The 18,421-nt window shown below is 41.4% G+C and overlaps 1 protein-coding gene across 2 annotated transcripts; it reads left to right on the top strand.

The window, feature by feature from the left end:
* Nucleotides 1–192: 192 nt before the first annotated feature.
* rbm25a (RNA binding motif protein 25a) lies at nt 193–18,047 on the top strand. 2 transcript variants are annotated; one of them, XM_049596974.1, is made up of 18 exons: nt 193–382; nt 674–801; nt 1,351–1,400; nt 2,153–2,320; nt 4,049–4,106; nt 5,578–5,738; nt 5,842–6,036; nt 6,143–6,223; nt 11,508–11,782; nt 13,092–13,203; nt 13,308–13,397; nt 13,534–13,607; nt 13,690–13,840; nt 15,499–15,922; nt 16,007–16,311; nt 16,493–16,591; nt 16,743–16,790; nt 17,586–18,047. In XM_049596974.1, the coding sequence occupies exons 2-18, from the start codon at nt 696–698 to the stop codon at nt 17,676–17,678; spliced, it is 2,490 nt and encodes an 829-aa protein (XP_049452931.1). In that variant the 5' UTR covers nt 193–382; nt 674–695; the 3' UTR covers nt 17,679–18,047. The 2 variants fall into 2 exon arrangements, with proteins under 2 accessions (XP_049452931.1, XP_049452930.1); XM_049596973.1 differs by having other exon boundaries at nt 6,140–6,223.
* The last annotated feature ends 374 nt before the right edge of the window (nt 18,048–18,421 follow it).

Raw genomic sequence — 18,421 nt, 5'->3', positions numbered from 1 at the left:
TGCCCGGACCCGACCCATCGCTGCGCAGCAGCTATAATTGTTACTGTAATTTGAAGCATTCTCTGGTACAAGATTTTCCTTCAAGATGAATAAAGTTCTATTGAATTGAACTGAACTGAATTGAATTGAATTGAACTGACTGCCTAACAGGCTGAATTTCGGGCCAAAACTCCCGTTTACACTGAGCAGCTATCCCATGATGCATTTCGAAAAGAATAGGTCCCAGTTATTTGTATCCATAGGGTATCTCACAGCGCGCCGGTGGTAATTACAACGCTGATTTTTAGCGTTACGTTTTCCAGTTAACCGTATTTAATGGGCTTTTATCGGGATAACCCTCCGCATTATTAGACACTGGGTTTTATTTTACACGTGACAGCAGGTGAGTAAATTCTCACATGACCGCTGCAGCTAACGACAACTAGCAAGGCCACTCAGTATGTGCTAACTAGCTTCAGCTAATCTAGCTAGTTAACGTTAAACGTGGAGAAAGCCCACCTTTTGACTCAGCAGGTATCTCTTATGGTTAGTTTGTAACGTTAGCAGTTAGCTATGCTAGTCATGTTTAAAATGTAATACTATGATGAACTTGACATTACCCAGTTTAACCCTGAATAACGTCAACAGTGTTTCCTTTGCTCCCCAGTTTAACATCCTCTCCTCCCTCCTGTAGGTTCCTGTAGTTGTATTTCAGGATGTCATACCCTCCTCCGCTCAACCGCCAGCAGATTGGCATCCCGCAGCTTCCTCCCAGGATCCCACCTCCTCAGTATGCGGGGTTTGCCCCCACTGTCCCGCCAGGTAACGTTTTTGAACACCTCACATCAGCAGTAACATCTGGGTGACTACACCAGGGTCTGGATCCTTTGTGAGGTTTCTGATCAAGCAATCTTAGGACCAGAGGGCACAGGAACATTTTGAAGTGCCAAGAGTCTCTGTTTGTTCTCTTAGGCCAGCTCTGTGAAAGGAAGAGCAAATGCATTGTTTCTCTGACAAAGCTTTGCCTTCTGGGCTCATATTTTGATTAAATCTCAGCCTGAGACATCAACGAACAATAGAATATCTGAGAATTTTTCAAGATACTGCCGTCGGAACGAGAAACAAGAGATAAGTGACCCCCATCTGGGAATGGTAGAGAACAGTACAGAGACTATGACTGACATCAGACACAAATTATACTTCCTACATGAACAGGAAGACAGTTGCCAGTATTTGTTTGGTAAACCTTGTGGGTTATAACGTTGCATACTGGCACAAGAGACAAAATGTCATTGTCTGTGGTTGTTCGACACGTTGTGTGCCTCTGGACATGCTTTGAGTTTGTGATCATTGTTTTGTATCTATTTTCAGGTACTCCCATGATCCCAGTTCACATGGGTGTCGTGACCCCCACACCCACAGTGAGTTTCGAGACAGGAGTTCCCACTGCATGCCAGTTCTGTATGACCTGCTATTACTTACATAAACCTTACACATTTTCAGTGTAGCTCAGTCCATGCAGTTTGTTATTGGCAAGACTGCTTCTGGACTGAGGCAGTTTAACCCCCTGCCCGGTACTCTAAATTCTTGTAATATTTGCATGTTATTTTCTTAGCTCAGGGGTGTCAAATTCATTTTAGTTCACAGGCCACAGAGTCCGATTTGATCGCAGGTGGGCCAGACCAGTAAAACCAGTGCATGATATCCTAAAAACAGCAAACACCTCCAAATTTCTCCCTTTTCCTTATTTTAAAAAAGTGTATTTTAAAAACACAAATCCGTGTACGAAACATGACAAACAGCCTGTGACGTCTTCAGAAGAATAACTGCAATTTCAACATTTCTCAGTTTTTCCACATTCACTCTTTCTGTCCTGTGTCGTAATCCTAACATCACCACACCCAATTAAAGTAAAATAAAAGAACTGTATTCTGGTCAGGGTTGAAAAGCCTCTGAAGCTACATTTTACATGAAGAAAGCTCAATGTTTAACTTGCTCCCGAAACCTGGCACCTCTTAGCCTTCATAATTGCATCACTATTAGGTGTGCAAGGTCACCCAGTAGGCCAGATTGGACCCGGGCCGTATGTTTGACACCCCTGTCTTAGTTGCTTGTATTGTTGCTCTGGATCAGAGTACCAATTGAATATCTAAAATGTAATTTGATGTCGCAGGTTCTTGTCCCGACCACAGTCGCTGTAGCACAGAAGCCAATGCTTCCAAAGAAGGAGCCTACCATCAGAGCCAAGGACACAGACGACAGCGGCGGCCCCACCACCACTGTATTTGTAGGGAACATCTCTGAAAAGGGATCTGACATGTTGGTCAGACAGCTTCTAGCGGTGAGTTTACTGCTTAAACCCACTCCACCTGTTGGTAGCCAGAAAATAATCAGATGTAAGTCAAGCTATGAATATTGTAAGAGCAGAATGGTAAAATAATAGGTACAGTAAATTGCTTACAGCTGAAGGTGATAGACTGTTACAGTTTGTACAAGCTCAAACCTCCAACACATCATTTAGGTAGCGGCACCATTGTATCATTGCAGCACAATCTTACAGAAAAAAGAAATTGCATAATACCTACATAACAGATTTTTATCACGGCTGCTCATGACTTGTCTCACGTACCCAGTGAAAAATTCCCGGGCAGAAATGACTCAGGCATGCACACATAATATTGCGCAAACTTTCTCATCAGGGGCAATTTAATCAATACTTAAAAGCATACTATTCAGGATTTTCCTAAAAAAAACAAAAAAAAAAAAACAATGTCTGGACTCATACAAAGAAAATCCCTTTCGATCATTACTTATGACCCTTTCAGAGTGTGTGGCAGTTTATTTATCTGCATAAACACTCCCTGTTTTTTCTCACTTTCTGCTTATTTTGCTATTTTTGGGATGTTCCTGGGCGCAGTGTGCAGATGAGGTTCAGACTTTTTATAAAGATAGCGACTAGATGTCAGCCTGTAAGTAGCATGCATCTAAAGCCCTGTTTCCACCAAACACTTTTGGTATGGTACCTTTGGAACCAGCAGTAACCCTTCAGTACCTAGACCTTAGTGTTTCCACCACAAACAGTACACTTAAATGTGGGCGGGGTTGTTGTCACTCACTGCTTCGTCCAGCACTCACTGTATTTCCTCCTTTATCAGTCTGCACCTCGTTTATCGTCCACAGAACGAGGCTGCACGCCTACATTTTCAGAACAAAATAAAACAGGCTGCAGTGAGAGTCTCTCTCCATGGGATATTTTAAAAACAGCTGGTTTGTCCATTTAGTCCTTGTAAGGCAATCTCGGGGGTTTAATGTTGCTGAAGCCCACGAACAACCGTCCACTATGCTTTTTTTCTTTTCTCCAAGTGAGGATTGCAAAATATGCCATCCCGGTCGAAATTAATATATATAAACGCTTGAAGATCCACTCATTACTAAAAGTGTATGTCAAGATGTGTTGATAGATTTACGTCATCACCTCATGCATTGAGTAACATTCCAAGTTAATGTTCGACCTTAAAAGTCGTCAGCAGTTGGCCCAGTGAATTAAGTAATTTTTTTCTCAGACTCCAGCTGCTGTGAGAGGCAGCAAAACATCCTTTCATTTTATAGTTACAGTTTACTAATAAAGCTCTCCACAGTATGAACAGTGGTTACATGAGCCTCAAAACCAGCCACAACTCAGCCCTGAGCAGAGTGACTGTCCTCTACTGATCAATCAGACTGCAGTGTTCACAGCTCCACCTTTTAGTACCAGATCTGTGTGCTAGGTACCATCCACAACTTTTCACAATGGAAACAGACTAAAAGTGTACTGAACTGAACTGAACTGTACTGACAGCTACAAAAATCACAGACACCAGCGCCCAGAAAACACAAATATAGTGTGGCGAAATGCCAAGTGAGTGAATCTGAGGTTGGCTTTGACTTTTGCTGGCAATGCTGTTTACAATGAGTAACCAACAATTTTGGCATAGTATAACTTTGAATATTAGTATCTGTAATATGAAATTAAATAGTTCTTGTTTTCTGTTGTCTTATTTATTTATTTATTTATTTTTTTCCAATATAGAAATGTGGTATTGTTCTAAGCTGGAAAAGGGTCCAAGGTGCCTCTGGGAAACTTCAAGGTAAAACATTTTAACAATCTTCTCATGAATGTAAAGCCCAGTTCAGGCCAAAGATTCGCGACAAGACGAGTTGAAACAGACAACTACTTGCAATGCGCTGTCTTCCTATTTCTAAAAACCTGCTGGTTCACACCAATGCAACTAGATGAGACGGTGTATCATCTCTATGCAACAATTCTCTGTTTTTCTGCTCTGTTTTCCAGCTTTCCAGACTTATTTTGTGGCTGAATATAATTTGTAGCTTCTTAAAATATGAATGAGGATAGTGATAGTAAGATACTGGCTACAGCTGCATTTGTAGTAGTGATGAAACGGTGAAAAACAGAAACAAAACAAGCATCAGATGAACTGTGTTCCTAATTAATATGCCACAGCAATATAAATAAGCAGTGACAATCAGTCAGTGATAGTTTGTGTGTGTGGGAGGGGCATAAGCACACACAGCAAGCAGCAGCAGCCACCCATCGTTTGACATCAGCACATGTGAGAACAGAAACTGTGGGCTCGGTGGGGTCGGAGCACCTGCCGCAAACACGCCGTCTGAGGTCATTTTGTCTTCACCAGAGGACTTCAGGACAAGCTGATTAGCTGTTGAAATAGGCGACATGCCTTACGTCCTTAAAGCAGCAATTTGACCAGCTGAGTTGCAAATGGTTTCGTCTCTTCGCTAATCTTTGGTCTGAACTGGGCTTTACTGTACCAGACACTTAGAAAGTTACTGTATTCACATCACTGTACTTTTTACAGCTTTAAAACCTTTTTGGGCACTAAGTTACAGAAGAGACTCTTTGAAATAGAATTTTTTGTCAAACTCCTCAATGACAATGTCATGGTATGTGCGTGTTGAACCATATCCAGAGGCCAGAGGGTGCTAACTAGAAAATATCAAAGTCAAAAAAAAAAAACAAAGCAGCATTCTGAGTAAGTTATTAGGCTAATAATGTACTGAAACATTGTGTGAAATAGTCCACCTTCCACCTTATCTTTCCCTCTCTCTGTCACTTTCTCTATCCCAAACACACACACACACACCTTGAAAAGTCCCATAGTGCTGCTTGGCTTTATCCTACACTTGTGTCTTGTGCTTTCATGAATGTAGCTCACAGAAGAAGTTCCCAACAGGTTTAGAGCTTTCGATGCATTGGCTCATGTCTTTGAACAGTTCATATATTAGTTAGTTTATTAAGATCCCCATTAGCTGCAGCAAAACTACAGCTATTCTTCCTGGGGTCCAACAAAAATTATACATACAAAGAAAAACATTAAAACATAAGAAAAACATTATGTTAATATGTAAATAGCGTGCCGATATGCAAGCGCCGAGCCAATGCCAATTTGCCCCTGATCTGGGGCTTTTGTCAGAGAGTGCCAAAAAGTATAGGCAAGCAGAAAATGGGCTTAAGTTGTTTATTGATTTTTAATTTTTATATTTTTTGGGTCTAACTTTCTTTCTGCTCTCCTCTCTTGGAAGCTTTTGGGTTCTGTGAGTATAAAGAGCCTGAATCGACACTGCGAGCCCTCAGACTTCTACACGAGCTACTGTTGGGTGATAAGAAGTTGTTGGTAAAGGTAGATGCCAAAACCAAGGCCCAGCTAGATGAGTGGAAGGCCAAGAAGAGGAGTGCCAACGGGGTATGCTGTTCACCTGTAAAAGATAAACATTTCTGATATGTTGATACTTTTATTAAATTGGGTTTATATGTTTGTTTGCCATTTTTCTGGCTTCAACATGCAGGGAGCAAGTGGCGGCTCAAAGAACGGGGATGATGATGAGGAGGAGGTTCTTGATGAAGAAACCCTGCGTCGGGACCAGGTTGTTAAAGCGGCAATAGACGTGCTTATTCGAGAGTATGCTAGTGAGCTCAATGCTCCTTCGCAGGACGCGGACAGTCAGCCTCGCAACAAGAAGCGGAAAGAGAAGAAAGAGGAGGTATAGTGTGCATCATGTTACATGTTGTCGAATTGTACCTTATTTATTTTAACCAATGAGCACTTAGTGTTTTTTTTCCTCCTCTTTCTCTCCTTTGTGTAAGGAGGATATCAATGCCATGGAGATGGAAGATGACAAGAGAGACTTGATTTCCAGAGAGATCAGTAAATTCCGGGACACGCACAAGGTAATGTATCAAACTGCTGTTATTACTCTGTCATTTAGGTCTTGGAGAAGACATCCTCCACATTCATAATTAGAAACTCCTCAGCAGCACATGGAGGTAGTTGCTCCATCAGACTGTTCTGTTACTGTCAGCTATAGTCAGGAAGTAGTGTGTTAATATATGGATTAGATAGTGAAATTCAAACATTAAAGGAATAGTACATGTTAATTCTAAGATTTTATTATATCTATTAAAGTCTTAAAGTGTTCCAGTACTACATCGCCCACTCATAGATGGCCTCATAGTATCTGTCAGTTGTTCCAAATTGGGCAAGAAGCTATTATTATTCATAATACTGATTTGAGACTAAAGGTTTTAGCTCTGCACAAGCTAAAGTCATCACACAGAGTGCATGGACACAATGTTAAATTCCATCTAAAGCTAATCTATTGATTAAACCCCACCAATGTGGTAGAGTTCATTTGGTGACTAGAGCAAGATGAATCTCAGAATCTCAGCTTTGGAAAAAGTTGCGAGGATAGGATGTAAGTATGATCTTTCTTTTCTACTTTACTCATGTTGGGCGCTCCCTGCTGGAGGCTTTGCAGAGGGGCAACTGGCTCTCAGTTCACTTCCATTAGTCTTACTTATTCAGGGATATAAAGTGGTGCTGGAGCTGGGATGGATAAGTTGCCAGTGATGTCCAAATGTAGCATGTTGCACTTAAACTTGTTCATGTTTCAGAGGGCGGGGCAGCTCAGTGAACCTCTGCAGGTCCTCACATGATAAATGATGTGTTTGAAGAACACACACAGACTGAATGAGCCTAACCACTGCAGTAGTTTGAACTGCAGCCTGTAGTATTACTAAAGCAGGGAGCGCCCCTCCACAGCACTCTGTGGTCTGAAGACGTACAAGGTAAGAGCTTGTATTTATTGTTTCTTTCTTTCTTCTTTTTTTTTTTTCCAAACATTTACTTTTTCTTTTGTCTGTTCTGTGTCTTAGTGACTCCATCCCCACCCCTTTCCTTAAACAGTGAGAGATCAGGGAAATAGAGATATGAATGTATTTGTGAATCACATTGACATCAGTCTTTGAGTGAGGAGGACAAAGCTAAAGGGACAAAGTAATGCAGCCCCCTTTCAGCATTCTGTTGCTTTGTAGTAGTGTTCCTGATGTATTCCGAAAATCCATATTTTGGTTTAAGTGTGTGTGTTTTAGCCTAAAAATGCTGTTTCCCCAAGCCCATTGAAAACGTTTTTCCCTCATGACGTGACGTAGGTTTCTGCAGTGTCGGTGATACATTTAAGCCCCTGTACTCCTGTGGCTGTGCCTTAGTCCAGTTCCGAAAGTCACACAATAACAATATTAGAACAAGAGGTAAGTTGCAGAATGGAAAGATAGTAAACAGGACAATACAATGAGAGCCAGGTAAGCCCCGTTTCCACCAAACATTTTCAGTATAGTATCTTTGCAACCAAAAGTTACCCCTCTGACATTGTACCGAGACCCTAGGTCTGTGCATTTAGTCCTTCTCAGACAAGCTCAGGGGTTTAGTGTTGCCGTAGCCCACAGGAACAGGGCCCCACAACACTTTTTTTCCTCCGAATGAGGATTAGAATATATGCAGTTCACATAATCTGAAATTAATATATATATTTCTAAACAACTGAAAAAACACTCATGATTAAAAGTCTCTGTCATCCAAGAGAGAACTATTGGTCAGAGATTTAAGGTGTTGATGGATTCACGTCGTCACCTCATGCATTGAGTGACATTACAAGTAAACGTTCCACCTTAAAAGTTGCCGGCAGTCGGCCCAGTAGATTAAGTTATTTTTTTCCTTCAGTCTCCAGCTGCTGTGAGAGGCAGTAAAACATCCTTTCATTTTATAGTTACAGTTTACTAATGTATGTGAAACTCTCCACTGTATGAACAGTGGTTACATAAGCTTCAAAATCAGCCAGTGACCGCCCTCTATTGACCAGTCAAAGGACTGCAGTGTTCACAGCTCCACCTTTTAGTGCCAGATCTGTGTGCTAGGTACCCCAACAGAGTGGGGACCAAAAATGGGGACAGTAGAGAATGGTTCCATTGGTACCATCCACAGCTTTTCACAGTGGAAACAGACAAAAAGTGTACAGAACTGAACTGTACCATACTGCTTGGTGGATATGGGGCTATGGTTATATTTTTAAGACACCATGAATCGTCCAGAAGTGTGAAAGCCCTCCCTCCGAAATGGATGAAAAAATGCTAACCAAGGTTTGCAAATGCTATTTTGAATCAAGTCGATCTAAATTACAATGTAGAACATATAGCTCACACAGAACAGATAGTTCAGAGACCTCTTCCATCCTTTCCCCTTTTTAATTTTCGTTTGTCACTGAACAGCAGTCAGACCCACAGCTCCAACAGCCCTTTGCACTAACAGCCACAGCCGACATTTATTGAATCAGTTAAAGACTGTTTGAGCTGTGGGCCTGAGTCAGTTGGTGTTTATTATATTATTTATTGGGTTGGAGAGGCCAAAGAGACACCAGAAGACAACCTACAGGTAAGACTGTTTCACTGATTTCCTTTCCGTGGCAAAATGAAATAGATTATCTGACCTGTTTCAGACATGAATTTAAAAACAAGTTGTTATTGATGTTAATTATGTGGATCAACTGTCACTAGATAAACTGCTTCACAGGTTATCGTTTGGACGTTTTTCCTGATTTTTTCGACTTTGCACATGACCTGCTTTTCCTCCCACTTGTAGCCAGTAGGATGTGTAGGGGCAGAGAGGCGCTGAAACCTGTGAGTTGCACACCAATAGCTCCAAAACGGTCTGTAGAAAATGCCATGATTTTTATGTCAACTAGTTAGAGAGCAGACAAATGGTCAGTACTTAGTGTGAATTAGATTATGTACCAGATGAACTGGTATTGGAAGTCTTCAGACCACAAAGGTACAGTTTTGCCAAGAGGGAATTGATTTTGCAAGAGGTACAGAATCTGTAGCGTCTAAAAGCACGATGACTTTTCTCTTTGAATCTTTGCAAATAAAAACATTATATCAGCATAATTAGTAGAACAATTCCTCCTATTCCTGGACTTTAAAGTAATTTTTGTTGTAAATTTAAAAAAATTAGTGTCCACTTTTATTTGAATTATATTTACTGTTTATTACTAGGGTTGGGTATTGTTTGGGATTCTCTGATACCGGCGCTAAAATGATACTTTTAAAATGGCACCGGTGCCTGAACAAAATAAAGCACAGACATCAGTCAGTGACATTAAAGAACAGTTTTTTATTTCAAAGGCATATTTGAACCTGAAATTGAACATGTTAACACTTAATTTAAAGTATACTTATATAATATATAAATATGAATAAACACAAAACTCTAGGGATGTTCCAGTCCAGTTTATTTGCCCCCGATCCCCATCAGAGTCGTTTAATATTGAGTATCTGCGGATACCGAGTCCTGATCTGATACTTTTGTTTTCCTACATTATACAGCTACATACAGCTACAGAGTGCATAATAAATAAAACCTAGCCCAACTACAATGATTCAGAAGTCCAATGTGTAGGATTTAGTGGCATCTAGTGGTGAGGTTGCAGAAACTGAAACTTCTCGCGTTTGCCACGCATGTCGGAGAACTACGATGGTGTTTGTTATGTCTGTTTTGGGCTACTTTAGAAACACATGGCAGACTGCGAGGAAGAGGACCTGCTCCATATGTAGATATAAACGGTTCAGTCTAAGGTAACAAAAACAACAATTCTTATTTTCAGGTGATTATAAATCAATGAAAACATAGTTAGGAGTATTATATACAATTTCGGCCAATAGATGCCCCTAAATCCAACACACTGGACCTTTAACACTAGAAACAGTCACAGTACAAATAACAGCAAAATAAATTTTGAGTTGGGATCTGTCACGTATCACCTTCACACACAAACAATCTGGCACAAAAATGAGGCACCCAAATCTGCATTGTAATTCAGTCTGGTAGGTTCTGGTCGTGTAGGATCCGGTTTCGGTCCCCAACCCTATTTAGCACAAAAGATTACAATGTCAGTGTTAAAAAAAAAACAACAACTTCAGTAGCACAATGTCCTCGCTGTTCCTGGGTCTGTTACTCTGCTGCATACAGACCTCCCTTACTGCTGCAGGGGAGCTCTTGTGTTTCACTGTGGCAGTGTTCCACTGCGTCTCAGATGACCATGTAGAAAACACATGGGAGCTGATTATGTAATCCACTAAGTTGGGCCATTTGCCATGTTAAGCTTGGGCTTGTTTTAATCCACTTGGCACCCATAGGTAAGACTAAACCAGGGCATTATATAGTGGTGATCTTAAGTGTATAGTTAGAACTTGCTGACCTAATAGTTCAAAGCTGACTTGGCACTTGGTAAATGCTTTTAAGTGTAGCATGAGTAGTCCTACTTCAAATGAAACCCTTAAACCCAAAGAATCATGTAATGCAGAGTGTAGAAAGCATTACGTTAATGTGTACCACTCACACTGTATTCACATGGTGACGCTGTGGACAGCATATGCATTTTAACCTACAGCATCTCCTGCATGAGGTCAAATCTATTACTTCTCAGCATTTGCCTGAATACACATTGATTGGGAAAGTGGGCGGATGTGGGTTCTACCAGTATGTATTTATTGGAATGGCCTCAAATTACATCAGAGCATAATCTCAGATCTCCATAGAGTAACTGCAGAGGACAAGTTGACCTGTTACATATGTGGAAAATCACTCAATATAAGCTTATGTGATAAAGAGAGGAGCTGGACACTGGACAGGAAATGACCTCTGATGTAACAAAAATACAATAATGCAAATGTTGACAGGTAAAAACGTGCTGATTTAAAAAAAAAAAAAAAAAAAAAAAAAAGTTTTGCTCGTAGACGGGTTAACTTCCTCTCCTGCTGTAACTCCTTCCTAAAGCACAGGTTACTGTAATTTTTTAGGTGTTCTTTAAGATTGAACTGTAATTTGTGGTTTTAAGTAAGCGTGTCCTGAATTGAGCAGTATCTGCATTAAACCTGCTCAAACAGCGGACCACTCTTCCTGGAGGAAACACCAGGGCTAAGAGGACTTCCTCACTTGCAGCCGCAAGCCTCTCCAATGCAATGAGTCATGGCAGTATGTGAGCATGTCTGGCCAAGGGAGTCAATTTTATTTTCAGTATCGTGCTGATTACGTGTTTTTATGTATTTTATTATGACTTTTCTGTTGTTGAGAAACTAATAACACACTTTGTTTCCCCCTTTTCTTCCTGTTGGGCTCCTGCAGAAACTTGAGGAGGAAAAAGGAAAGAAAGAAAAGGAGCGGCTGGAGATCGAGAGGGAAAGGAGAGAGAGGGACAAAGAGCGGGAGCGCGAGAGGGAGCGCCGCGACCGTGAGAAAGAGAAGGAAAGGGAGAGAGAGAGGGACAAGGAGCGGGAAAGAGACCGAGATCGCGACCGGGAACGGGAGAGAGATCGCGAACGAGAGAGGACGAAGGAGCGGGAGAGGGAGCGGGAGAGGGAGAGGAGTCGAGACGTCAGTGAAGACCGCAGCAGATCGAGGTCAGTTGCAGTCAAAGCACATGGTTGATTGTGACAGTATCTGTATAAAACATCAACACTCCAAAAGAACACTAGCCGACCACTTTATTAAGTACACCTTGCTAGTACCAGGTTGGACACCTATTCTTTGTGGCATAGATTCTACAAGGTGCTGGCTCAGACCAGCCCGTCTGGCACCAACAACCATACCACGTTCAAAGTCACTTAAATCACCTTTCTTCCTCATTCTGATGCTTGGTTTGAAGTTGAAATAAGGGACTAACTATACAATCCCTCCTTGTATCACAACAACCAGAATAAGTTGGTAGCTGGCTGGAGGGGGGTCGCCGTGGGAGATGAAAGTTTCTGGTAAATGACCATCGCAAATAACAACCTGTTCGGGGTGGGAATCACCAGAGGATCCACAATACAACATTATCATGATACAGTATTATTGCGATTTTAAATATGTTGCGATAGGCTGAGTATTGCGATAAAATAGACTGTAATTTATGTCCCCAAAGGAAAACTGTCAAAATTTGTTTTATCTAATGGGATCAAGTTTTCAGTCTGTTCATTTCATTTCAGTCTTTTTTTGCATCAAAATGTACCTAGTGGTCTGAAAAAGCAATTGATTATATTAAAGGCTTATACTGTAGGCTACCTAAAGTTTAATTTGTATTTGTAATATTAATAATTTATATAATTTTAAAAAATCGATACTTGCCGCTGTGTGACAATATTGCCACACAAAAAAATTGCAATACTACGCTGTACCGATTTTTATTTTTGTTTTTTCCTCATCTTTACAACCTACAGGCTGTTTGCTATATTGTATGTCACTTCAAGTAAATATCACGATATCAAACATGTAGGAAGAAAGCAGGCACTCTCCCATCTTTTAATAGGTTACGTCTCCAGTCTGATCTGGAGCACACAGCAGATAGGCTGAGGTACATGGTTTGTTTACATGGCTTAGTAGAAGTGTGTATTTAACGGAGTCAGGGCGATTGGGGAGCTATGATGTCATATGATGCAATGCAGTAGTTAAACGCTCACTTGCTATCAGGACACGGTGCAGCAAATACCTGGAATTCAAGGTACAGGAAAACAAGTGTGCTGATTCATGCAAATGTGACCTGAATGAACTGCTGTAGTAAAATGCAGCTCTGCCTTTGACAGTTGGTGCTGGCTAATGGCCAAATTCACAAGACTGACTACAAGTGAAATAAGTGTTTGAGTTTTTGTTAAATTATTCACATTTTCTCTCTCATTTCAATTTTAAGGTCATGGGTGACTGGTGTTAAAGTAATTTATTTGTCTTCTGCAGAGAGCGGACTAGAGAAGATAAAAAACGAGACCGTGAAGAAGATGAGGAAGATGTGTACGAACGGAGGAGACTCGAGAGGAGGCTTAGAGACAAGGAGGCTGCTTACCAAGAAGTACGTGTATAATCTCTCCTAACATTTTGATTCATTAAACTTAAGTTTAAGCAATCGCACCAAAAGAAATTAGTTTGATGACAGAGTTGTTTTTCTTCTTTAAGCGCCTGAAAAACTGGGAGATCCGGGAGAGGAAGAAGGCTCGTGACTACAGCAAAGAAACAGAGAGGGAGGACGAGAGGCGTCGTGAAATGGTATACATGACCGCAGACCACACTATATTAAATTGCTAGCAAATGATTATTGCTATACAGTTTGTAATGTCAGATATGTGAGGATGAGTAACTGGATGTTTGCAGATATACAAATTGTTACTGTGTTTAAATTCAGATGAAAGAAGCCAAAAGACTGAAAGAATTCCTTGAAGATTACGATGATGACAGAGACGACCCAAAATATTACAGGTGATTATCTTAATGCACATTAGAAGTGTGAGCCACACACTTTTGCTTGTGTTTTGCATATACTTCTCATTCTCATTCTCAGGGGCAGCGCTTTGCAGAAGCGACTCCGTGACAGAGAAAAGGAGACAGAATTGGACGAGCGAGACCGAAAGAGGGAGAAGGAGGAGCTGGAGGAGATCAGACAGAGGCTTCTGGCTGAAGGTCACCCTGACCCTGATGCTGAGCTGCAGAGGGTGAGTCACTCATTTCGTTTATATACATTTTAGTAACGTGACTTTTTCCAGTAAGATGATTTCTCATGTGTCATGTGAATTAGAAACCTAGTTTCCATAATCAGGGTAGATTTGTCCTGGAGACACTGCTACTGCACTGCCTCACATACAGACAACTGAGTTTCTGTTCAGCTCTCTGCAAGTATACATGTGCATAACAAAATAAAGGAAGTAACAGAGCAGCTGGATGAAAGGAAAGATCATTACACAGTGATTTGTCCTTGTATTTAAAATAATGTCATCCGAAGTCTGACTAACACTGAAGTTGGTGCTGATATGCAGATTTTTTTTAAACTTGGGAAAACTTGCTAAAAATAGATGACATTGCCCATTGTCCCATTGCCAGTAGATGGGCATGTTTTTCGTGGGTTTCTGTGATGTGTTATGTTCGGCTTAATGAATGCACCGTTAGTAAACAGTAGAAAGCAGCATGGAGGCAGGTGAAAATGTTACACTGGTTACTTCTTTTTTTATATCTGTTACCTATCCAGTCTCTCAAATTTTGTGCAGACTAATTTGGAATGGTATTCGAGCGCTGCTTGGACAGAGACAGACGGATGACAGTGTCTTTGCATAATGCTGAAAAAGGGGCAAAAATGAGTGTCCACCCTGATGTTATGTTTTAATCGCAGCTGATCGAGCTTGAGCCGATAAATACCAGTGACTATTGCAGAGACATTTTTCACGGGAATGAATGGACACTGTCAGAGCAGTGAGGCTAAGCTCTGCTCCTTGCCAGAAGAGGAGCCGCTGCTGTCGGGTGCAAGCCTTTTTGACTGGAGCTTAAAGGCTGCAACAAAGCCACATCTGGGTCTGTCTGCGGTGGGCTGCACTGCCATTTGATACAGAGTCACCAGCATTAAATTTTGACTATTTCATAACCAGTTAAAAATTCTTTGTAGCTGCATTAAATAGCAGTCTACCTCTGTGTTTTGGTACAGTTGGTGCTCAAAAATGATGAGTACCATACTGTACAAATGAACTGTATTAAAGACCACCATTTTAAGTGGACTCGGGCAGGGATCAGCATATTGTGCCCAGATATGGCACACAGGGTTCACATTGACTAAAAGAACTTGACATTTGGATCAAGTGTTCTCAGATCTGGGCTCAGAAGTTGGTTTCTACCAATCAAAATTGATGCTTGCAATGTGAGGAGAAGTCCTTTCTCTGCTCTGATGCAGATACACACACACACACACACACACACACACACACTCTCACCTGTCACTAAAACAGATCAGAGTCTAGAAGCAATAAGTCAGTATCCACCGCTGAACGTGACTGTTTGTTAAATTCATACACATTCGTGCTGAGAGGAAAAGTTCTACTTTGTTTGTGTTTACAGAGTGTTTCTGACTTTGATCTGTCTGGCAGTGTGTTTGTCTGATTTTTTAATTTTTTTTACTTATTTATTCGTAAAGAACTTACTCACATATAGTTGACTTCAGTTTTTCTGTTAAAGTTTCCCTGTCGTCTGACTTCCTTTTGGTGTTTGATCTGTAACGATGTTAGTGCATCTGTTATTAAAATGCCATCAGTCTCCAAATATTGATTCGTCACACATAAATGAAAAGTACACAAGAATAGGAGGTTATTGTTCATGTGTGTTTGTGCAGATGGAGGAGGAAGCAGAGCGCAGACGACAGCCTCCTCTGAAACTTGAACCTGAGGAGGAAGTGACCCAGGAAAAGTCTCGCAAGGATCGGGATCGAGATCGGGATCGGGAGAAGAGAGGGTCGGGAAGGCCCGCAGAGCCGATGCCACCACGACCTCCCCCGCAGCATTCAGACGACGATGAAGAGGAAGGGGAGGAGGATGACTACCACGATGGTGAGGATTCACAAGAGGCCAAGCCACAACTCAAACCCATCATGCGACCAATCACCACCGCTCCCTCAGTGTCCTCTGCCAGTGGGAACGCGACTCCAAACACACCCGGCAACGAATCTCCCTGCGGCATCATCATTCCAGGTGAAAACACTCCTGAGGTTCAGCCTCCAGAGGAACACCGACCCAAGATCGGTCTCAGTCTCAAACTGGGTGAGCACAGCAGTAAATTACTGACACAATGAACTGTTTCTTCAGCTGCTTTGTGCAGAAATAACAAGTGTTTCTCTCCTCCAGGTGCCACCAACAGTCCCAGCCAGCTCAACGTTGGAAAGCGAAAGAAGCTGGCAACCGTGGAAAGTGTTTTCAACAAGTTTGATGATGAGGAGGCTGATGAGCAGCCTCGCAAAAGGAAACTGGTTCCACTGGACTATGGTGACGACGACAAGAGTCTGGGGCTGGATGGGGCGGAAATTTCAGGGGCCAAAGGCAGCATCAACACGGAGGAGAAACGCAAGCACATAAAGAGCCTTATTGAGAAGATCCCCACCGCCAGGCCTGAGCTCTTCTCCTACCCTCTGGACTGGGCTATGGTCGACTCGGTAAACAGCCTCTGATGTTTTACAGTGTTCAAAAGGTCAAAGAGTGTAGTGATTTAATATTCTGAGTTTGAGTTCTGCAGCTGCATTAATTGATTTAATGATTGAGTGGTTTATTTGCTGTCATAACATCATCAGTAATAGATAATGAAGTCATGTACTGCTCTGATTGTTCTCTCTGTAGACTCTCATGGATCGCCGCATTAGACCATGGATCAATAAGAAGATTATTGAATACATCGGCGAGGAGGAACCCACGCTGGTTGATTTTGTCTGCTCAAAGGTTCGTGAATGCCATGCAAAACAAGAAAGCCTCTGCATATATTCATGAGAAATAGTCATTGATTTTTATTTATAAATTATTTGTGTGTGTGCCCTGAAATTCATTGTGTTGCATCGTTGCTCATTTTAAGTGTTGCTTTCTTTCTCCCCAGGTGATGGCACACAGCACCCCTCAGGGTATTCTTGATGATGTTGCTATGGTGAGTTGAGTCAGTTTTTTTTTGCCATGACAGTAGCACAGCTTTAGCAATGGTAATGTTGGTCTGTCTGCAGTCCAACACTTTAATCCAGACTGAAATATCTCACATTTGTCCTAACATTCATAGTCCCCAGACGCTGTATCCGTCCAACGACTTGGTTAACCTCTGGCTTTTCATTAAGCACCAGTGAGGTTCACATTTGTGGTTTTAAGTGACATGTCTTATCAACTGTTGGATGGACTGACATGACATTTGATACAGAAATTCATGGTCTCTCAGAGGATGAATTTTAATTCCTCTGGTAATCTCTGAACTTCTGTCCTCTTGTGCCATCATCAAGGTGCACATTAATAATCCTCCAGGACTGTAACATGCTCATGTTTAACCCAAACAATGTGTCATGTGACTGCAGTTGGTTCACATCCAGGTCGGAACATGTTCTCACCTCAAACGAACCGCACCAGAGTTCGTTTGTAACCGGACTGAGACCACCTCTTCAAGAAGGTCTCGGTCCAGTTGTTTTGGTGCGCACCTGAGTGTTATTGCTGTGTTCACACCTGCCCAAACGAACCGCACTTTGGGGGCAAACAAACTTGAGTTTGATTGAAACGAACCAAACAGGACAGGTGTGAACGCACCCTAAAAGTACCACTGTACCTTAGTACTGTCTCAGAGTTGCGAGCATTACTCTGTCCTTTAGATAAACTGGAAAATGCAACATATAACAAGTCAGATCTATTTAACAGATTTATTGAGCTGTTTGACGTTTGTCTCACCAACCCTTTTTGTGTTTAGGTTCTCGATGAAGAGGCAGAAGTCTTCATAGTAAAAATGTGGAGGCTCTTAATATATGAAACAGAAGCAAAGAAGATCGGACTGGTGAAATAAAGACCACATGTCTCTCTGACTGACTTCCTTAGATCACAGCTCTGCTGCCGACAGTTTTCTGGTCCAGCAGGCTGTAAACAACATGTGCCCATACACCCCTCCATTCCGTCAGCAAGGAGCTGCTGCCTTGTACGTGTGTGTGTTTGGAAGGGAAAGTCTGAGCTGTGAACAGAAAGGGTTTGCACAAACATACTGCATGATAAAACTTTGGTTGTATTCTTTTCCTTTGTTGATGCTGTGGAGGCAAAAGACAGTTGCAATACACCGATCTGTTCTCCAATATGTTGGACTCATTCTGCTTTGATTTACTGTCGTCATGTTGAGGCACTGCTCTGTTGTGTGAACTAATAAATATGCTTTTTTACAAAATGGTAGTTGTCTCTTTTCTTCATTTGGCTGGTTTTAAATGCAGCTATGCAGGAGAAACTGTTTGTTTTATTTAAATAGGTGGGCTAAGTTTTTACAACACAATTCCAATATCACTAAACTTCCTCTCAAATGATCAAACGTCTGTAGATAGATGCAATTAGCACAATGTGTAATTTACAAACAGTTGTTCCCCCTAAAGGTACTTTAATTGTAACAACAGGAGCGCTGTGCCAAAATAAAAGTTAAAAATAATTGTTTATGAGTGACTTAACTTCTTAACCATGATAATCTCCTTTTGGGGTATACAGACTTTTTTGTTAAAATATAAAATTCATTCAACAAAGTTTTTAAAATGTATTTTTATTCTTGCAAAA

Source organism: Epinephelus fuscoguttatus, linkage group LG14, assembly GCF_011397635.1.
Source record: "Epinephelus fuscoguttatus linkage group LG14, E.fuscoguttatus.final_Chr_v1".
NCBI lineage: Eukaryota > Metazoa > Chordata > Actinopteri > Perciformes > Serranidae > Epinephelus > Epinephelus fuscoguttatus.
The sequence above is the reverse complement of the archived record's forward strand: the minus strand, read 5'-3'. Positions and strand labels throughout refer to the sequence as shown.